Below are 17,307 nucleotides of genomic sequence, written 5' to 3' on the forward strand. Positions count from 1 at the left end.
ATTTCTGCAGATGGCAACCAAAGAAAATAAATGCCAAAATAAACAGTGTAATTTGAAATGCCAAAGTAAACAGTAAGAGTATTTACAATGTATACCATGTGCCGTGCTCCATTGAACAAATTTAAGGAGTGTGTGAATTAAGGTGGATGCACAACACTCCACAACTCCTGCACTCGGCCCTCCGCTCTTTTTCTCTCTAGCTCTAACCGGTGCTGTGGCGTCAGTGCGGGACATGTAAAAGGCAACATTCAGGTACTGCCAGGGTCCCTGGAGTCAAATAATCCTAATATCCGCAGATGCTTATGCTAGGGCTGACCAACCCTTGCTCCGGTGCGGGCAGAATGGAAACCTCACTGGGAGGTTTTGCTGAGTTGTGAGGATACAAACAGATATATGGCGTTTTTTATTTAATGTACAACTTTTGGCTGTGTTCCCGATTTGCTCCTATTTTGAAAGGCTCTGTATAATTGAAATGCTCTTTTTCACTCGCCTGGAAATTCTCGGCTGCATAAAGAAACGCAGTGAACACAAGAAGGGTTAAGATCTGTCCTTGTCGCACATTTGTAGCCTCTGTTAGCTTCTGATCAATCAGGATCTCGTGATAATAAGCTTTCACAGTGGGCAGCTGGGAACAGAGGAGACCGGAGGGGTTGTCAGGGCTTGAAGTCCATCTGTGTAGGTTGTTGCTGAAGGTCATTCCAGGAAGGTTTTCCAGGAGGGTATTTGAAATGCTTTCTACCTTCTCCCACCTGCTTTGGGGGTGGTTGCTGACTGTGCCCTCGCTGTGGAAATTCGAGGGAGCAGAGTGCTTTGATTTCTTTTTCCAGTTGTGATCTGTGATCTCTGTGTGACACCAGGTCGTTTCTCCCCCAAGTCCATGGGCATGTCCTAAATACAAGACTTTTCTGGCGCAGATATTTACTTCTCCACAAGTAATTCGTCTGCTGGAGCCTCCAGGTTTCCCCCGCCCACCCGAGCCATCCCCATCCTGCTTTGATGGGCTGGATGGGAGCTCATCTGTGACGGCGGGGGATCCAACGGGGGACTCTCGGAGGAGAGAGCCACCTTCTCTCCAATAATCTGTGTTGATTTACTTTGTTCAGAAGGCGAAGTGGGAAAGAGGCTTATTTTTTTTATCATCTCTTTTATCTCTCTTCCTTTTTCTCACTCCCTTCCCTTTTCTCTCCCCCCCTTCCTTTTTAATTTTCCCCTCATCTGCCTTTTTCTTTTCTTTTCTTTTCTTTTCTTTTCTTTTCTTTTCTTTTCTTTTCTTTTCTTTTCTTTTCTTTTCTTTTCTTTTCTTTTCTTTTCTTTTCTTTTCTTTTCTTTTCTTTTCTTTTCTTTTCTTTTCTTTTCTTTTCTTTTCTTTTCTTTTTTCTTTTTTCTTTTTTCTTTTTTCTTTTTTCTTTTTTCTTTTTTCTTTTTTCTTTTTTCTTCTTTTTTCTTTTTCCCTCCTTGTTTCTTCCCTCCCTCCCATCCCCCTACCCCCCTTAAGTTTAACAGCGGTAGACTCGATTGCCTCCTCTAACTGCGCTCTTAACACCCTCCCCGCCCCGGGAGCTGCAGTGCTCAGCCGGAGCCTGCCTGGGCTGCGCTGCCCCGTGTTTGGCCGATGCCTGTCACTTCTCATCCGCGTTTCTCTCCCGCCGCTCTGCTCTGACAGCGGGCGGCGGCGCATCCTCCCGCTGGGAGCGGAGGGAGGGAGCGGGGAGTCTGCTCTGCCTCTCTCCTTCAGGGAAGCGCCTCCATGCCACGGACTCGAGTGCCCGGACCCCCCCGGTTTTCCGCCAGGGCGTTAGGAGAGGGGGAGGGACAGAGAAGCGGCGGGGGGAGCGCAGCCCCCACCTCGGCGGTGCCGGTGCCGCCGCGGCCTCTGGGTGGCGCCGCCGCCGCCGCGCGTGGATTGAGACCCGCGGGGCCCCGGTCTCAGCGAGCGGCAGCGGAGCGGAGCTGCCGCCGCTCCCCGCACGGCAGCCGGCGGTGCGGGGGGAGCCGCTGCGGGGCCGGGCCGCCTGCAGACAACTTCTCGCCTTGCCGCCGGTGGCCCCCGCTCCCCACCCCGATGTCCCCCGGTGTCTCCCGGAGCCCGTTCGCTTCGCAGTGGGAACTTCGAGGGGTTTGCTGAAATTCTGGATTATGTTCCTGCTGAGCCGGTCTGCGGGGAGCTGAGCCAGGGGAGGAAGAATGCGGGTCTATTTAATGGTCTTCTGCCTTATTTGCTGCACCGCGGATGGGCAAGTAGTGTATTCCATCGCCGAGGAGACAGAGCGTGGAGCATCTGTTGGGAACATAGCGAAGGATTTGGGAATAGATGCAGCTACACTTTCAACTCGGAAATTTCGCATGATCACCGGTTCAAGTAAGCAATATTTTAATATAAACGGAAGCACGGGGGCTTTATCTGTTAACGAGCCCATAGACAGAGAGCAGCTTTGTGAGTTAAAGTCTGCCTGTCTTCTGAATTACGAACTCGTGTTAGAAAACCCTCTAGAGCTTTATAGGATGGAATTTAAAGTCTTGGACATAAATGACAACTCCCCCATCTTTCCTTTAAGTGAATATCATATAAACGTGCCTGAGTTCCTGTCACCCGGGGCACGGTTTTCACTCCCCAACGCCCAGGATCTTGATGAAGGTACCAACAGTGTCCAGAATTATACCCTGAGCTCTGATGAACATTTCCATTTGGAAATGCAGACCCGTGGGGACGGGAGTAAATATCCTGAATTGGTGCTGAAGAAAGCCTTAGACAGGGAGCAGCAAGCCACTCACAAACTTGTCCTTACAGCCAAAGATGGTGGGAATCCTCCAAAGTCCGGTGATATCCCAGTCATTGTGACTGTGCTGGATACCAATGACAATGCACCAGAATTTGAGCACTCGGTCTACAGGGCGAGTATCTTGGAAAACTCCCCCAGTGGCACTTTGGTAGTGCAAGTGCATGCCACGGACTTGGATGAAGGTCCAAATGGAGAGATCAGGTATTCGTTTAGCAATAGTACTTCTGCTGATCTACAGGGAATGTTCGTAATTCACCCGCACACTGGGGAGGTGACAGTCAGTGGCGTTTTAGCTGTTCAGAGACCTCTCCTTGAGATGCTTGTTGAAGCAAGGGATAACGGGGCGTTTGGCATGTCCAGCACAGCTAAGTTGCTGGTGGAAATCACTGATGTGAACAATCATGGCCCTGAGATAACAATTACATCCCTTTCCAGTCCCGTTCCTGAAGATGCTGTTCCTGGCACAGTGATAGCTCTGCTGAGTATTATGGATAAGGACCCTGGGGAGAATGGGAAAGTGAACTGCCAGGTCCCTGATAACCTTCCCTTCCAGTTAAAGCCTTCCCTTGAAAACTACTACAGCCTGGTCACCAGTGGACTCCTGGACCGAGAGCTGATCAGTGAGTACAACATCACCATTACTGCCACAGACTTGGGCTCTCCACCTATCACCACTCAGAAGATCCTTTGGGTGCAGATTTCTGATGTGAATGATAACCCCCCCGTCTTCAGTGCTGACACATTTGATGTATTTGTGGAGGAGAACAATCCACTTGGTGCTTTTCTCTTTCAAGCCTCAGCATCTGACCTCGATATGGAGGAGAACGGACGGGTTTCTTATGTGCTCAGGAATTCCACAGTTGCAGGCAGTGCCCTGGCCAGCTTTTTGTCTGTGAGCTTGGCCAATGGAAGCATCTATGCAACACGTGCCTTTGACTTTGAGCAGCTTAGGAACTTTTCTTTCCAAGTGGAAGCCAAGGATAATGGGTCACCAGCCTTGAGCGCTGCCATAGCTGTGAATGTTTACATCTCAGACCAGAATGACAATGCCCCATCCATCCTGTACCCCATCAGCCAGAATGGCTCAGTAGCTGTGGAGGTTGTGCCCCGCCTGGCTGAGGAGGACTACTTGGTGACCAAAGTGGTGGCAGATGATGAGGACTATGCACAGAACGCTTGGCTCTCCTATCACCTCGCCCAGTCCTCTGACTCCAGCCTGTTCCGCTTGGAACCTCACACTGGTGAGCTGCGCACCACCCGCTCCTTGCGCACCACTGACTTCCTCAAGCACAAGGTGGTTGTGGTGGTGCGGGACCATGGGGATCCACCACTCTCATCTACAGTGACGGTGGGCATCTTGCTGGCTGACACCCTGCCCCAGGTACTGCCAGACTTCGATGACAATGGGGAGCCACCACCACTGCTCAATGCTACAAACATCTACTTGATTGTTTCCCTTGCCTGTGTCTCCTGCATCTTTGCGGCATTCCTCCTCTTTCTTGTCATTGTGCGGCTCTGTCACTGCCGGACTTGCTGCTGCCCAGCTGATGAGTATGAGAAGTATTGCTATAGTGTTCATATGCTTCCCAGCTCCCACCTCCCACTGGACATGCTGGAGGTCACTGGTGTGGGTAAACTGACCCATACCTACTTGTACAAGGCATCTGTAGGTCTTGGGCCAAATAACAGCGGAAAGCCAAATGGTGGTGCTGGGAACGTTCCCAGCAGCTCAAAGTTACAAGTACCAGGACCCTGCATCCAAGTGCAGCAGGTCCAAAGCGATCAGTTGAGTGCTGTTCTTGTGGTAAGTACTTCTTGCATTTTGATTCTCCAAGGCATGTGGCCTCATGTCTATGCTGGGTTGCTCTCAGTGTGGAAGAAGGTACTGAGGGGACTTGCAGGAGAGCAGGTATCATCTCACGGCACCTGGAGAAAACTTCAGTTCCTTTTCTGTCCTTCCTAGAGCTAAGATCTCTTTGGGTGAAACATGGTCATGGGATGACAAAGGGGATTTGTTTTTTCCACCCAGCCATTTAGGACCTTCAGACATAACTGAAGGTAAAGACAATGTAAGTGAAAACTAAATACCTTGCAAGCCAAACCATTGTCTTTGGGTAGCTAAGTAAAGTCATTATAATAGTCCAGCCAAGTTTCTAACCCATACGTGGTTCTAATCTAGACTGTACGGAGCCTGCAATCATTTATTTATTTAATTATTTATCCCCCTCCAATACCTGAGACTTTTTCGTTGCAGAGTGAGTAGTTTGCTGAGCCAAGATGCTGGCTTACAATGCTCAAGGTAAGCCTGTGGGGGAGTAGCACAAATGCACTACCCAGCACCTCTTTAGGAAATGTACTGTGTAGTGCTCGTTGCACTTTCCAAGCAATCCATAGGTTTTGTAAATCTAAAATCTCAGGCTCTTCTAAGCCTCTGACCAAGCTCAGTTCTTCTCACTAGCGTGACAAGGGATTTCACAGGAGAAAATATCTTATGGTGATCATGGTGTGTGTAGGGATATGCCTCCAGATCTGATCTGCTGGGTGTTGCTGCATCAATTGTCTGAGATTTAGTTTTCTTATAGGCAAAATAATACCGGTTATGTTTTTAATAGGTGCTGTGAGTTGTCTGTATTTTTGTGAAGGTTTGAAATATTTTGCCTGTAGACTGTCAAATCCTTAGTGTGCGTAACAGTAACTCACCGCTGTTGTCTCTGTCCATTGCTGTGGGAGGAGCTGTTCCAGATGTTTCTAAGGCAAATGTAAGAACCCATGCTAGACATACATAGTATGATTCACTTCCTGCACTTGTTTTTACCCTAATTTGCAGTTATTAGTGTTTGCCCTAAGTCTATAACCATGATGTTTGTTTTCATTTCTGAAATCAGTATTGCACCTTTAAATAAACTGAATTGTCTGAATTCCCTGTTGGAACAAAGACCAGGTTGGATGAGGCTCTGACCAACTTGATCCAGTGAGAGATGTCCCTGCCAATGGCAGGGAAGTTGAAAATGATTGATCTTTAAGGTCTTTTCCAACCTAAACCGTTCTATGATTCTATGGTGTAAGGGTAGCTTTAGATATCCTTGAATAATCAAATACATTTTGGATAATCAAATACATATTCAGCTCTACAGGATCTGAAAAAGCTCTTCCTTTTATAACACTTGAATTTCCAAGTAGTGATTTTTAGTAAATTTTCCCTTGTTCTAGAAAACATTCCTGATTTGTTCTCAAATATGCTATTAGTTTATTGTGCCTTCTCTTATTTACCTGTTGGCAAGCTGAAATAAGTTTGTGGGTTGTGGAGTTCCCCCCCCCCCCCGTCTCTTTTCTGAACACCTTTTTTTGCATAAAACCTACTGAAAAGGAATGACCTTTTCTCAAATATTTATTTGATTTGCTCATAATGGTTTACCTGGTATTTAATTGAAGGCATAACCAGTTTTGAGTTCTGTTCTCTGTAGTGGCAGAGGGTTGGACTTGTCACAGGTATCTCACTACACAAAGAAGAGGTAGAATAAAACTGGCAAGAGCAGAAGCATCAGCATTTTTCTGTAGAGTCCAGGAAAAGAGCAACTGGCAGTATATAAAAAAATTGTACCAAATGCACGGGTGTACTTTGGGAATAACACTGTTTATTTTGAGGATCTGGAAAAAAGGCTGAATTAGAACCTTTGTAATGGGGAACTACGAGATTGCCAAAAAGGTTTTTAACTCAGCAGGTGTCTGCAAGAGCCCTGATAGTGTCTTGGGGCGTATGCTTGGCTTGCAGGGTGGGTCAGAATTTCAAAACTTCTATAACAAAGGTGATAGAAAAAGAACCAACCCCCTGGAGCAAATAATTCCTGTGTTCTTATTGAGCAACATCTTGAAACCTGAGTCACCAACACATTAATGAACTGAATTATAGTAAAAATATGAAGAATCCCTGACTTCTGTAATGTGAAGAACCAGGATGTGTCCCATATCATCTCAGCTATTCCAGTTGTTCAGGTGAACTTTTAAACTTGAAACAGGAGACAACTTCTTAGGAGCTTTTTGTAGTGACCAAAATAAATCCCAGATGTCACTTTTGGCAATTTGATTTTTTTAGCTTCTCATACGCAGAGATGGATAACCATGGATGTGACCTACATGGAATGTCCAAAGGCTGTGCATTAATTGAGCTGAGTAGGGAAGCAAGGGCAGAAACTGTGAAAACAGATCTACACTTAGAAATGAAATTATGCCAGTTATTGTTAATTTGGTGCTAATGATTCCAGGGGCTACTATACCAGAGAATCAACTACATATCTGTATCTATATAGGGTGGCTAGTATAGGAGCACCTCACATATGAGGACAGGCTGAGAGAGTTTGGCTTGTTCAGCTGGAGAAGAGAAGGGTTTGGGGAGACTTTAGAGCAGACTCCAGTACTGAGAGGGGCTCCAGGAAAGCTGGGGAGGGGCAGGGATAGCATGAGAGGGAGTGGTTTAAACTGAAAGAGAGGAGATTGAGATGAGATTTTAGCAAGAAATGTTTTGCTGTGAGAGTGGGGAGGCCCTGACCCAGGTCGCCCAGAGCAGTGGTGGCTGCCCCATCCCTGGAGGTGTTCAAGGCCAGGTTGGATGGGACTTGGAGCCCCTGATCCAGTGGGAGGTGGAATATAATAGGCTTTGAAGTCCCTTCCAACCCAAACCATTCCATGATACACATACACACGCACATATGTATATGTACAATGTACGTATTTCTTGCAAAATTTGCAGCTCATTAAAATGACATTCATGTTCAAATAATCAGGACTGAGCAGAAGCTACAGTTCCTGTGCCTTCTTTTCTGTACATGCCTTAGATTCACCAAGATTTGAAATAAAATCTAACTATCTTAAAGAGATGCTTGAAAATAGTTTCCAGTCGTCTGAGGTGGGAAAGAGAACTGCAGCTTTTTCTTGAAAACCAGTCCTTACACTAATTCCCTGCAGACTTAGATCTGGTTTCTATGCAGAAAGATCACAGTGTGGAATTGGCAAGAAATATTTTTACAATTTAATATTTACTGTTAAAATGAGAGGATTATAATTTTTCAGTGTTTGCCAATAGAATTTTCAGTAAAAATAAAATTTAGGTTTTGGTGTTGACTGCATTTTGTCTTAAAGTGCTTTCAGACTGACTTATTTGGGGTTAAATATAAAGGTGTGTGGCCCTTTTGAACTTCTGAGACAAGATTGTGGTATTGCTCCTTAAGAATTTAAATGTAGCAAAAAGAAAACATCAAATATTTAAAAGGCACTGGGAGAAACTCTGTTCTTATAATTCAGGGCACTGAAAATGAATACAAAACTGCAATTTTAGCAGAACATAAATATCCCCGAATTTTTACTTTTTGAATTGAAGGGAGGATTACAGTTTTTAGTGCGTGGAAGATAGACAAAACGTCTTCACGTATCAAAATTTAATTGAAATTCCAGAAATCAAATGTATTCTAAAACTAACTTTTTTATTCTTGGTCATCTGAATTTACACATGCAGACAGATGAGACCCTTTTGTGCTTTTACATCTTCTATTTAGGTTAGAGCTAAAAATAGAACCATGTATGGCCATAGTAGCAGCACAGTGAACCAGAATCATATCTCTTTCAGTATTTTGCTGCCTTTCTGCCATGTAGGATAGGTGACAGTGAAGTGAAAAGTGTGCTACTCAGCTGTGATATTGTGCTGTATTGGAGACAAAGGCAGTGGTAGGACTATTTCTGGAACTGTGACGTGGCCATGGATTGGTCCAGTTCTTTTCTTTGCTTGTGTTGTCCATTGTACTACACAAATGGTCTGTAAGATATTTCTACGTTCAGTATGTAGTGACCTCTCAGTGATTTGACATTCAGTATTTAGGTTATGTTCAAAAATAGACCCAAACTTAGCAAAGGAAACTATTTCTTGCTGAACTGTGATGCGAGTGGAATCTTTTTGTGCAATGTGGCATGCATCTGCAGTGAGAAAAAATGGATGCACTTGGATTGAGACAGCGGCGTGCAGTCTAGACTGGATTGCTGCAGGCTACGTGTCAGAGGCTTACACAAATAGAGACCAGCCTAGGAGTAAGCTCTCCCTGTGTCTTGTTCTGATGGCAGCACTCTGTATAATGTAGCCAAGGTGAGAAAAATCTTCCCATTCTTTTTCTATCTGTGCTGATAGCAACTTGCCCAGAACTAGCAGTCACCTGACCAAATCGTAAGAATTCATGGAATCAGAGTGTCATAGAATGGTTTGGGTTGGAAAAGACCTTAAAGCTCATCCAGTTCCAACCCCTGCCATAGCAGATCAGGTTGCTCAAAGCCTGATCCAGCCTGGCCTTGAACACCTCGAGGAATGGGGCAACCTGGGCCAGGGCCTCCCCACCCTCACAGGAAAGAATTTTTTCCTAAGATCTCATCTCCATCTCCGCTCTTTCAGCTTGAAACTGTCCCCCCCTTGTCCTGTCTCTTCAATGCCTGATCAAGAGCCCCTCTCCAGCTTTCCTTTAAGCAGTTCAATTGTGTAGGCAAAATTCTTGGCTACAGAAGTTACTCTTGGGGTGAGGCCAAGAAAAATCCTAGAAAGAGTGATGGTCAAAGAAAATTCAGCAAGGGAAACTGCTGTAGTTTCCCCCCTTTCTGACCATTCCAATTACCTTTTGTGAAGAAGAACGCAGCTTTGATGTTCAATAGAAGTACCCTGTGTTCAGGAAAGGCTGCAAATGCCAGGGCTGGAGCTTTGCTTGTCTGATGTCTGCCTTGGAGTGTTATTTATAGATGTAGCAGAAGAGAGAGTGACAGGAGGAGCAGCTTGAGACAAAGGGCTTGGGGGAATGTGAACAGTAACGTGACTGTATTTGGAGATGCATAAGGCAAAGGCAGTCATAGGCAGGGAAGGATGAGATTGGATGCTGAGCTGGGCTGAGAGAGAATTAGATGTGAGTAGTATTTTTTGTATGAAAACATAGAATAAGACATACAATTTCAACCAAGTCAAGTCATGTCCTTTGTCTTCATAAAGTGTTACATCTTCAAAGTTTTAAATTTGGATTGTAAAAATACTGATTTTAATTACAAAATTAACTAGGTTTTACTCATTACTCCTTTTGGAAAGTTATTCCTCTAAGGCTTCAAAACCTTTTTTTGACATCCTGTCAACAGTTATTTGCTGTGAATTTGTAGACATTTGTTCCTGTGCCAGCAATATCCTGTAGTAGAAGTAGTTATTTTCCCTCTTTGGGACTTGCTTTCTTTATAGTTTAGAGAGTAACCGCATTTTTACTTAGGCTTAATTTGACTGAGCTAAATAAATCAACCTCTTTCAGTCTTGTTTTCTAAGGTCACCTCTGTGCTTGTCTATTCATGCTGATATCTGTTGTCCACATCTGTTCTTCCTCTGTGGATATATATTTATTGCAAATATGTGACTAGAATTAGATATACTATTTCAGACAAAGGCCCTCCTCCACAGTTATAGGTATGCTTCCCTCTCCAGGGTATATAGGATACATTACCTAATACATCTTGGGATTGCAGTTACTTTCTCCATGATTGTAATCTGTTAATTGATCAGTCATATAAGAAGGGGTAGAGGTGGATGGGGGAAGTTTGGTTCCCAAGGTGCTGGTTCTTTTGCCTAACTTTATCCATCTAAATGCTTGATGTTTGAACCTTAGGTGTTAAAGTCACAGACACTTGCTGAGAGCACCTCATCCTGTTCATCTTAAACATAAGAGTTTAGACATAACACTGAGCCTAGATGTACAGATTTTAAATGACTGAAACTAGTTGATCTAAGTCAACGTGGATGTTTGCATTCCTGGAAACATTCAAGGTCAGGTCATATGGGGCTCTGAGAAACCTGATCTGGTTAAAGACATCACTTCTCCTGCAGGAGGGTTGGACTGGATGATCTGTAAAGGTCCCTTCCAACCCAAAGCATTCTGTGATTTGAAGTAGTACCTTATGGGAACTCGTACTTTGGGTTATTGGACATCATCCATTTCTGTGACAGGTGTTGAGTTGTTCCTGCAGAGAATGATACCGTGTCATTATCTTCCTCAATTGTTGTTCAAATAGCCCAACTTCTTGTGCGTTGTTAAATTTCTCACTGTATTGAATGCTTCACTGAAATCAGAACAGATGAGATGAGTTTCAGTTTGTGTTTTCATTCAGGAGAATTGAAGACCCATCTAGTAAATAATTGTATTAAATAAATCTATGAGAATATTCCTTCTTCTTCTTCTTCCTTCATTTGTAGTTCATTCCCTCCTCCAAACAGGCAGGGTAGTGGGTTTGTGGTCACATAGGCTGGATTTTACCATTCTAAACTATTGACATTGCAGGTGTTTTTCTCCCGTCTGATTTTTCTGCTCCAGTATTGACAGATTTATCTTAAAAAAACCCCCTCAAACTAAAACAAACCCTCCTCAATCCTATGCTTTTATTTGTCAGTTCTTTTAGAAACCCATGATGGAAATCAGGTAGTGGGGATCTGAGCATGCTGAAGGATGGTGTGTTTTATTCTGCCTTGATGATGGCAATTTCTGATCCTCTGGAGTAATTTGTCACATAGCCAATGTCACATTCAAGATGAGACTTTGAGCAACCTGATCCAGTGCAATGTGTCCATTTCCATGGCAGGGGGCTTGGAACTGGATGATCCTTAAAGTCTCTTCCAACCCAAACCATTCCATAATTCTAAGATAGTGAAAATAGAGGAAAATATAGATTTGCCATCGTGAGATGAAGTGGTGTTTCAAGGGGATGATTGATCCATGCATAGCATGTGTTTTGTACGGTTAGGCTGTGCATCCTCCATATCCCATTGGAGAGAGGCCACTGGGCTTTTATCATGGCCCAATATAACAGTACTTGTACTATGTATATTGGGGAGTAGTTTGGCTTTTTTCAGTGTAAGGAAAGGAATTCTGCCGAGCATGGCTGTTTGAGGTCTGTTTAGAGTCATGATTAACCTGAGGATAGCTGAAAAGGGAGCCAAGGAGTCACATAGGCATTAAGATATTCAGGTGAGATTTGTGAGGCAAAGAAAAGGGCAGGGTGACAACTCAAAGGTTTTACGCAATCAGAGGCATTTGGAGAATAACAGCAAATTCGATACATATGGCAAGTGAAAATTAAATGCCTCAGAGAGAAGGTACATTAAGAAATAAAGAAAAGATTTGTTGTCTCTAGTCTTTGAGCAATCTCTCCAAGGAACACAAACATATTTTTGTTCTTTGAATCCTTTCTTCTCCAAAGGAATGACTTATATTTTGATCTGTTATTTCTTCCATCTCCCCCTGGTCTTGCCCCAGCCTGATGGGTCTTTCCTCCTTGACACCTTATTGGATGTCTTTTAATGTCTTTCATGTTCTGCAAAAGCTGCCCTCTCAAAATCAAACAACTTTGCACAATCAGTCTGCAGAATCAAAGTTTACAATGTTCATTCATAAAACCTGAGGCAGTTAGGTCCAAAAGGGCCTGTGCTGTTCCTCGTCCTTCCTCAATTCTTTTGAAGGATGCAGAAATGGAGTAGTTTTACAGCTGAATGGGCTCTTCATCTTACATAGCTGTTTCCAATGTGTCTTTGGAACATATTTTAGATAGCTATTAGGCTCTGCTTTCTAGCCAATAGTTCTGTGGAGGTTGGCTCAATATCATTATTTAAGCAGTTTTCATTGCATGGTCTTAAATCCTCATGGTTGTGATCGGGCCTGTAGAATTAAGACATAAAGAGATTTCAATAGAAGCCTGATTTCATTCTTGTAACTTTGTGAGGCTCCACAAATCCCAGCAGAAGAGAGAGATGGAGCTGTTGGAGAGAGTCCAATAATGTAGCAACTAAGATAAGTAAGAGGCTGGAGCATCTCTCATATGAGGAAAAGCTGAGAGAGCTGGGAACTGCTTAGCCCAGAGATGTATGTAAATATCTGAAGGGAGAGTGTAAAGAAGACAGCCAGGCTTTTTTCAGTGAGAGGAAAAGAAGCAATGAGCACAAACTGAAATGCGACCAGTCTGTGATTCTGTGTTGTCTTTAGTAGTCTTTAGTGCTGGGTGTACTCTCCCTTGAAGAGCTGTGTGATGATGATGGAGATAAGGTGTGACTTCTGGGACAAGGAGTATGTCCTCTGGTAGGTTTCCTGGTGGATAAAATACTCTTGGGCAGTTCCTGGGGGTGCTGGGCTACAAGCGTGAGACAGACATTGCTAAAGTGGGTAAATGCCTGAGGACTGCAGAGATTTTTGGTGTTTTTTTTAGACTTAACATGTTTAAGCCTTTGGTTTATTATAATTATAATTCAGATAATAAGAACTAAATCAGGCTATCTTAAAGTTACAGGATCTAGCAAAAAATGTTGGGTTTCATGTTTGTGCCTACAATATTGACCAAGTGTGCTGGTCTGTAAAGACCAATGTTCCTGGGTATTTATCGCTGAGTCACAACAAGTGCAGTGGTGGCTGGGGAGCAATGGGTTAATGTAACAAAAGGTTTTAGTGCTGGGTACTCTTTGAGAGGATCCATAGGATCTGGGGTGCTGAGGAATTTCTATCTGAAACATTGCACTCCATATGCTTTGAGAGTGTTTGTTGATATGTACTTTGGGAAATCTTTTGTGTGAACAGAAGAGGAAAAAACCCCACGCTCATATTACCTGTTGCTCAGAGAGACCTTTTCTGTGGTTTCCATTTTTACTTAAGATACCAAGAAATCAAACTATCTGGTTAGGCCTAAAAGCACTGCAGAACTTGAGTTTTGTTTAGTAGAAAAGGGACAATTTTGTGAATACTGATAAACGCCAGTAAAACCACTACTCAGGGTAATTGAGTTCAATGTTCAGTGACCAGATCTTGTGAAAGGCTCTTGCAAAAAGCACAAGAATTTGAAAGGTGCTGAAATCTGACTGACTTAATATTTTACATTGTAAACCAAATGAACACTGCAACAACACAGGCTGAGGCGTTTGAGGTTCCTAAGGTTTTCAGATTTGTAGCCAGAGCCCCATTTGCTTGCATTGCCCATTCTTTCTGTACCTCTCATGCTCCCAGCCCCTAAAAAAAAATTCAAATAATCCTGCTTTCTATAGCAGTCTGCTGTTTATCTCCAAAAGATTTACACCATGAGAAAAATTGTAACCGTTCAGGAATCATTAAAATGTGATATTGTAAACAAATTTCCTTCTGTTGACTTAGTTTGCTTCTTTGTAGATTCCTAGTCTCATGGAACATGGCCTAGATCAATCATATTATCTCTATATAGTCCTTCAAGTGAACGTTTGCTTGTTTGGCTTTTGGTTTTGAAGATAATTGAACTCTGAAGGTATTTATTTTCAATATTAGTATTGGTAGGAAGGAAATCTGATGGAAAAAGAAAGTGATTTCTTCCCTCCAGTCAGAGGAAATACGGCTGCTGCCTTGTCTCACCTTTTTTGGGTTGGTGTAGTAAAATCACCCTAATAAATGACTTGTCTAATCTGAGCTGCCAGGTAGAACACCTTAAAAGGATTCTGCATTTTTGGTTTAGGACTGCTATTTCCACTTTCATCTTTGTTTTAATTTTATTATATATTTGCCTAGGGATTCGAATTAGCGAGCTCCTGTCTTCTTTTACAATGTCACGCTCCTCTACAAGGCATTCAATCATTTTAATGCATCTCACCTTATTTGAAAAACTACCCATAAAATTAACCTGAGCTAATGCTGAACATGGAAATATGCCAGTTCAGTCATGGTCAGAATGTAGCCATAGAATACAAATCCACGCTGAAGAAGCTCTTAATCTGGTGAGTCCCTGTAGGTCAGGTTGGATGAGGCTTTGAGAAACATGATCCAATGGGAGATGTCCCTGCCCATGGCAGGGGCTGGAACTGGATGGGCTTTAAGCTCCATTTCAACTCAAACCGTTCTATGATTCTGTGACACATCTCAGGAAAAAGCTTGTCTTCACTCAAGCTGCTTAGAGAGGACCCGGGTGTTTTTGGATAAGGTCTGAATTGAACTATTGAGTTCTGGAGCTGTAAGTCCCCATTACATGAATTAACAATTCATCAACAAGTGGTTCGCTTCTGTATTGTTTGTATTATCATCTATGATATGGGTCCAGCATTCTTTAATGCCGGTAATTTAGGTTCTTTGAAAACAGCAAATATTGGAGTTCAAATTTATTGGAAAAGAAAACTAACAACCCCTTCACCCTCACCAAGTACCCTCCCCTCACCAAACAAAACCCAAAAAAATCCAAAACAAACAAAACACAACAAAAAAAAAAGAAAACCCAGAAAAAACCACCAAAAACATTTGGCTGGAATTAAGAGTAGTTTTCTGCTACCTAATGGGCATTGCAGTAATGGAAATGGTTACAGGAAAATTCTTGCTGGACAGTAGGAGGTCCTTTCCAACATAAGATTTTTCTGTGACTCTTTGAAATGTGGCAAAATTAAAAAGCTCAAGAGTTCCTAGCTTTTCCAAAAATGATTTCTCATTCCATTTTCAAAAGCTGTGTATATTCAAATGCTTTTACAGACGTTCTGAAATCTCTGGGTATTTCCAAATAGATGCTCAAATCTCACTATGAAAGATATGCAAATCATGCCAAGACATCTAAATTCCTTCCCAGTCAGTTGCTGGTGACATCCGCTTTTGTGGATTCTAATGCTGGGTTGTACCCAGCTGTCTCCAGTTGCAACTACAAGTGGTGATCGTACTGAAGCAACACGAGTTTAGGAGGAAGCTTTGTTTTGCTGCACAAGCACGAGATTGAAAGCACACACACTGAGCTTTGGGAAAAGTTTTGGTGTCTCAACCAGTCAAAATTACTTTTGACTGCAATCTTAAGTTCTTTTCTCAAAGAATCTTTTTTTTTCTGCAGTAGAACAGCTATTTTCCATTTCTAGAAAGCATTTGTGTTAATAATTCATCTCCCACAGGGAGCCTAGGTCTTACCTTATCCTCAGCTACTTATAACTGAGAAGACTTTAATTTTCTTCTCTCTCCTTTTACAAAACGAGCATGCCTTAGGTAAAACAGTGCTGTATAAATGATGAGCCTGGTGACAGAGTTGAAACAGCTGTTGGTCATGCGTGCTCAGGGTTCTAGGATAGCTGTAAACAGGGAAGAGGGGAGATACTCCATGGTGTAGTATCCTGATATGGCTGGAAGCTGTGGAAATTGCTTTACTGAAGTGATGGTATGAGAGGAAATGGCCTCAAGTTGTGCTAGGGGAAGTTTAAACTTGATATTAGTAGAAGTTTCTTTACTGAAAGGGTGGTGAACCACTGGCAGAGGCTGCCTAGGGCACAGGTGGAGTCTCCATCCCTGGAGGGATTCAAAAACATGTAGACATGACAGCTGAGGACATGGTTTAGCAAGCACGGTGGTGGTGGGCTGATGGTCAGGCTGGACAAGCTTAGAGCTCTTTTCCATCTTTAATGATTCTATGTTTCTGAGAGTTTGTGGTTTATGAATCTGTAGCTCATCTGTTACTTTTTTTGCAGGGAAACTCTGTGATACCTTTCAAACATCCTCTGCTGCAACATTCACAAGTTCTGTTACTCTGGCTTGAGCCTTGGTAACTGTAGCACCCAAACAAGGTTGGTGGAAAGGGGTCACAAGCAATCACTGCAGCCTGGGTCAGTTTGACAGAAGCAATGGCGAATGTCATCAGGAAGCTGATTAAAAGTAACATCAGTTTTCATACATGATACATACTGAATAATTTAATCTTCTCCATATGGCTTGACTTGAAAGGACAATACTATCAATGTGTTTCTCTTCTCCTGGATGACATTTTGTGCACTGCAGTGCTAAAGAGGCAGAGAAATTAATGGGGCAGAGATAGCTGCCAGATTAGAAATAGTACTAAGACAAAAGAACAAGAAGGAAGTGGTTTTTTTTTTTTTCCTAGCACATTTAGATTAAGCATAATTCTGATATAACGTAAATTTCAGTTTACTGGAAATCCTTAATACCTCAAAATGAACCTGTATCTACCTAGCCCTGTGCCCATGCTGTGTCATTGATACCACTGAGCTGACTGTAATGGTGGCAACTGCACTGATCCCTCCAAACTGAAGTCTTATATGGAGTTTTTAATTCCTTTTCCCTTCTGCCAGATAGCAGGCAGGTTTTTTTTAATAATTCATAAATCTCTCCTTTAAAATATGAAATGGTAATGCCATCCATATCATCCATCCTTTCCAGTGCTTACTTACCTACTTGCAATCAAGGCTAATTGATTCTATCAGAATTTATTCATTCCTTGTGTCTTTAACAATCTTGTGGTCAGTAGTAGAAAGTACATGTAGGGGAAAGAAAAACATTTGAGGACCTGCAAGCATACTTCACGTCACTTCGCAGCCTTATTATCTCTCCCTCACAGGGGACTCATATCTGAAATTACGCTATTTTAAGTCTGATGGAGAAATTTAACAGTTACACAGGATCTAGTATTCAAGATTAAACAGCTTGCAGATTGTCAGGACTGCCATTATGTTATTCTTCCATTAGAGAAGGGAGATGATAATTTGTTTAATGACACA

General features: G+C 42.8%; 1 protein-coding gene across 1 annotated transcript in view; it reads left to right on the forward strand.

Moving 5' to 3' along the window:
* Positions 1–2,367: 2,367 nt before the first annotated feature.
* LOC104065539 (protocadherin alpha-C2-like) overlaps positions 2,368–17,307 on the forward strand; it is an 87,463-nt gene continuing 72,523 nt past the window's right edge. The window contains exon 1 of the mRNA XM_054080034.1: positions 2,368–4,584. Within this exon, the coding sequence (XP_053936009.1) occupies positions 2,503–4,584 (2,082 nt within the window). The 5' untranslated portion in view covers positions 2,368–2,502. The remainder of the gene's footprint in view (positions 4,585–17,307) is intronic.

Source organism: Cuculus canorus, chromosome 14 (assembly GCF_017976375.1).
Source record: "Cuculus canorus isolate bCucCan1 chromosome 14, bCucCan1.pri, whole genome shotgun sequence".
In the NCBI taxonomy this organism is placed as follows: domain Eukaryota; kingdom Metazoa; phylum Chordata; class Aves; order Cuculiformes; family Cuculidae; genus Cuculus; species Cuculus canorus.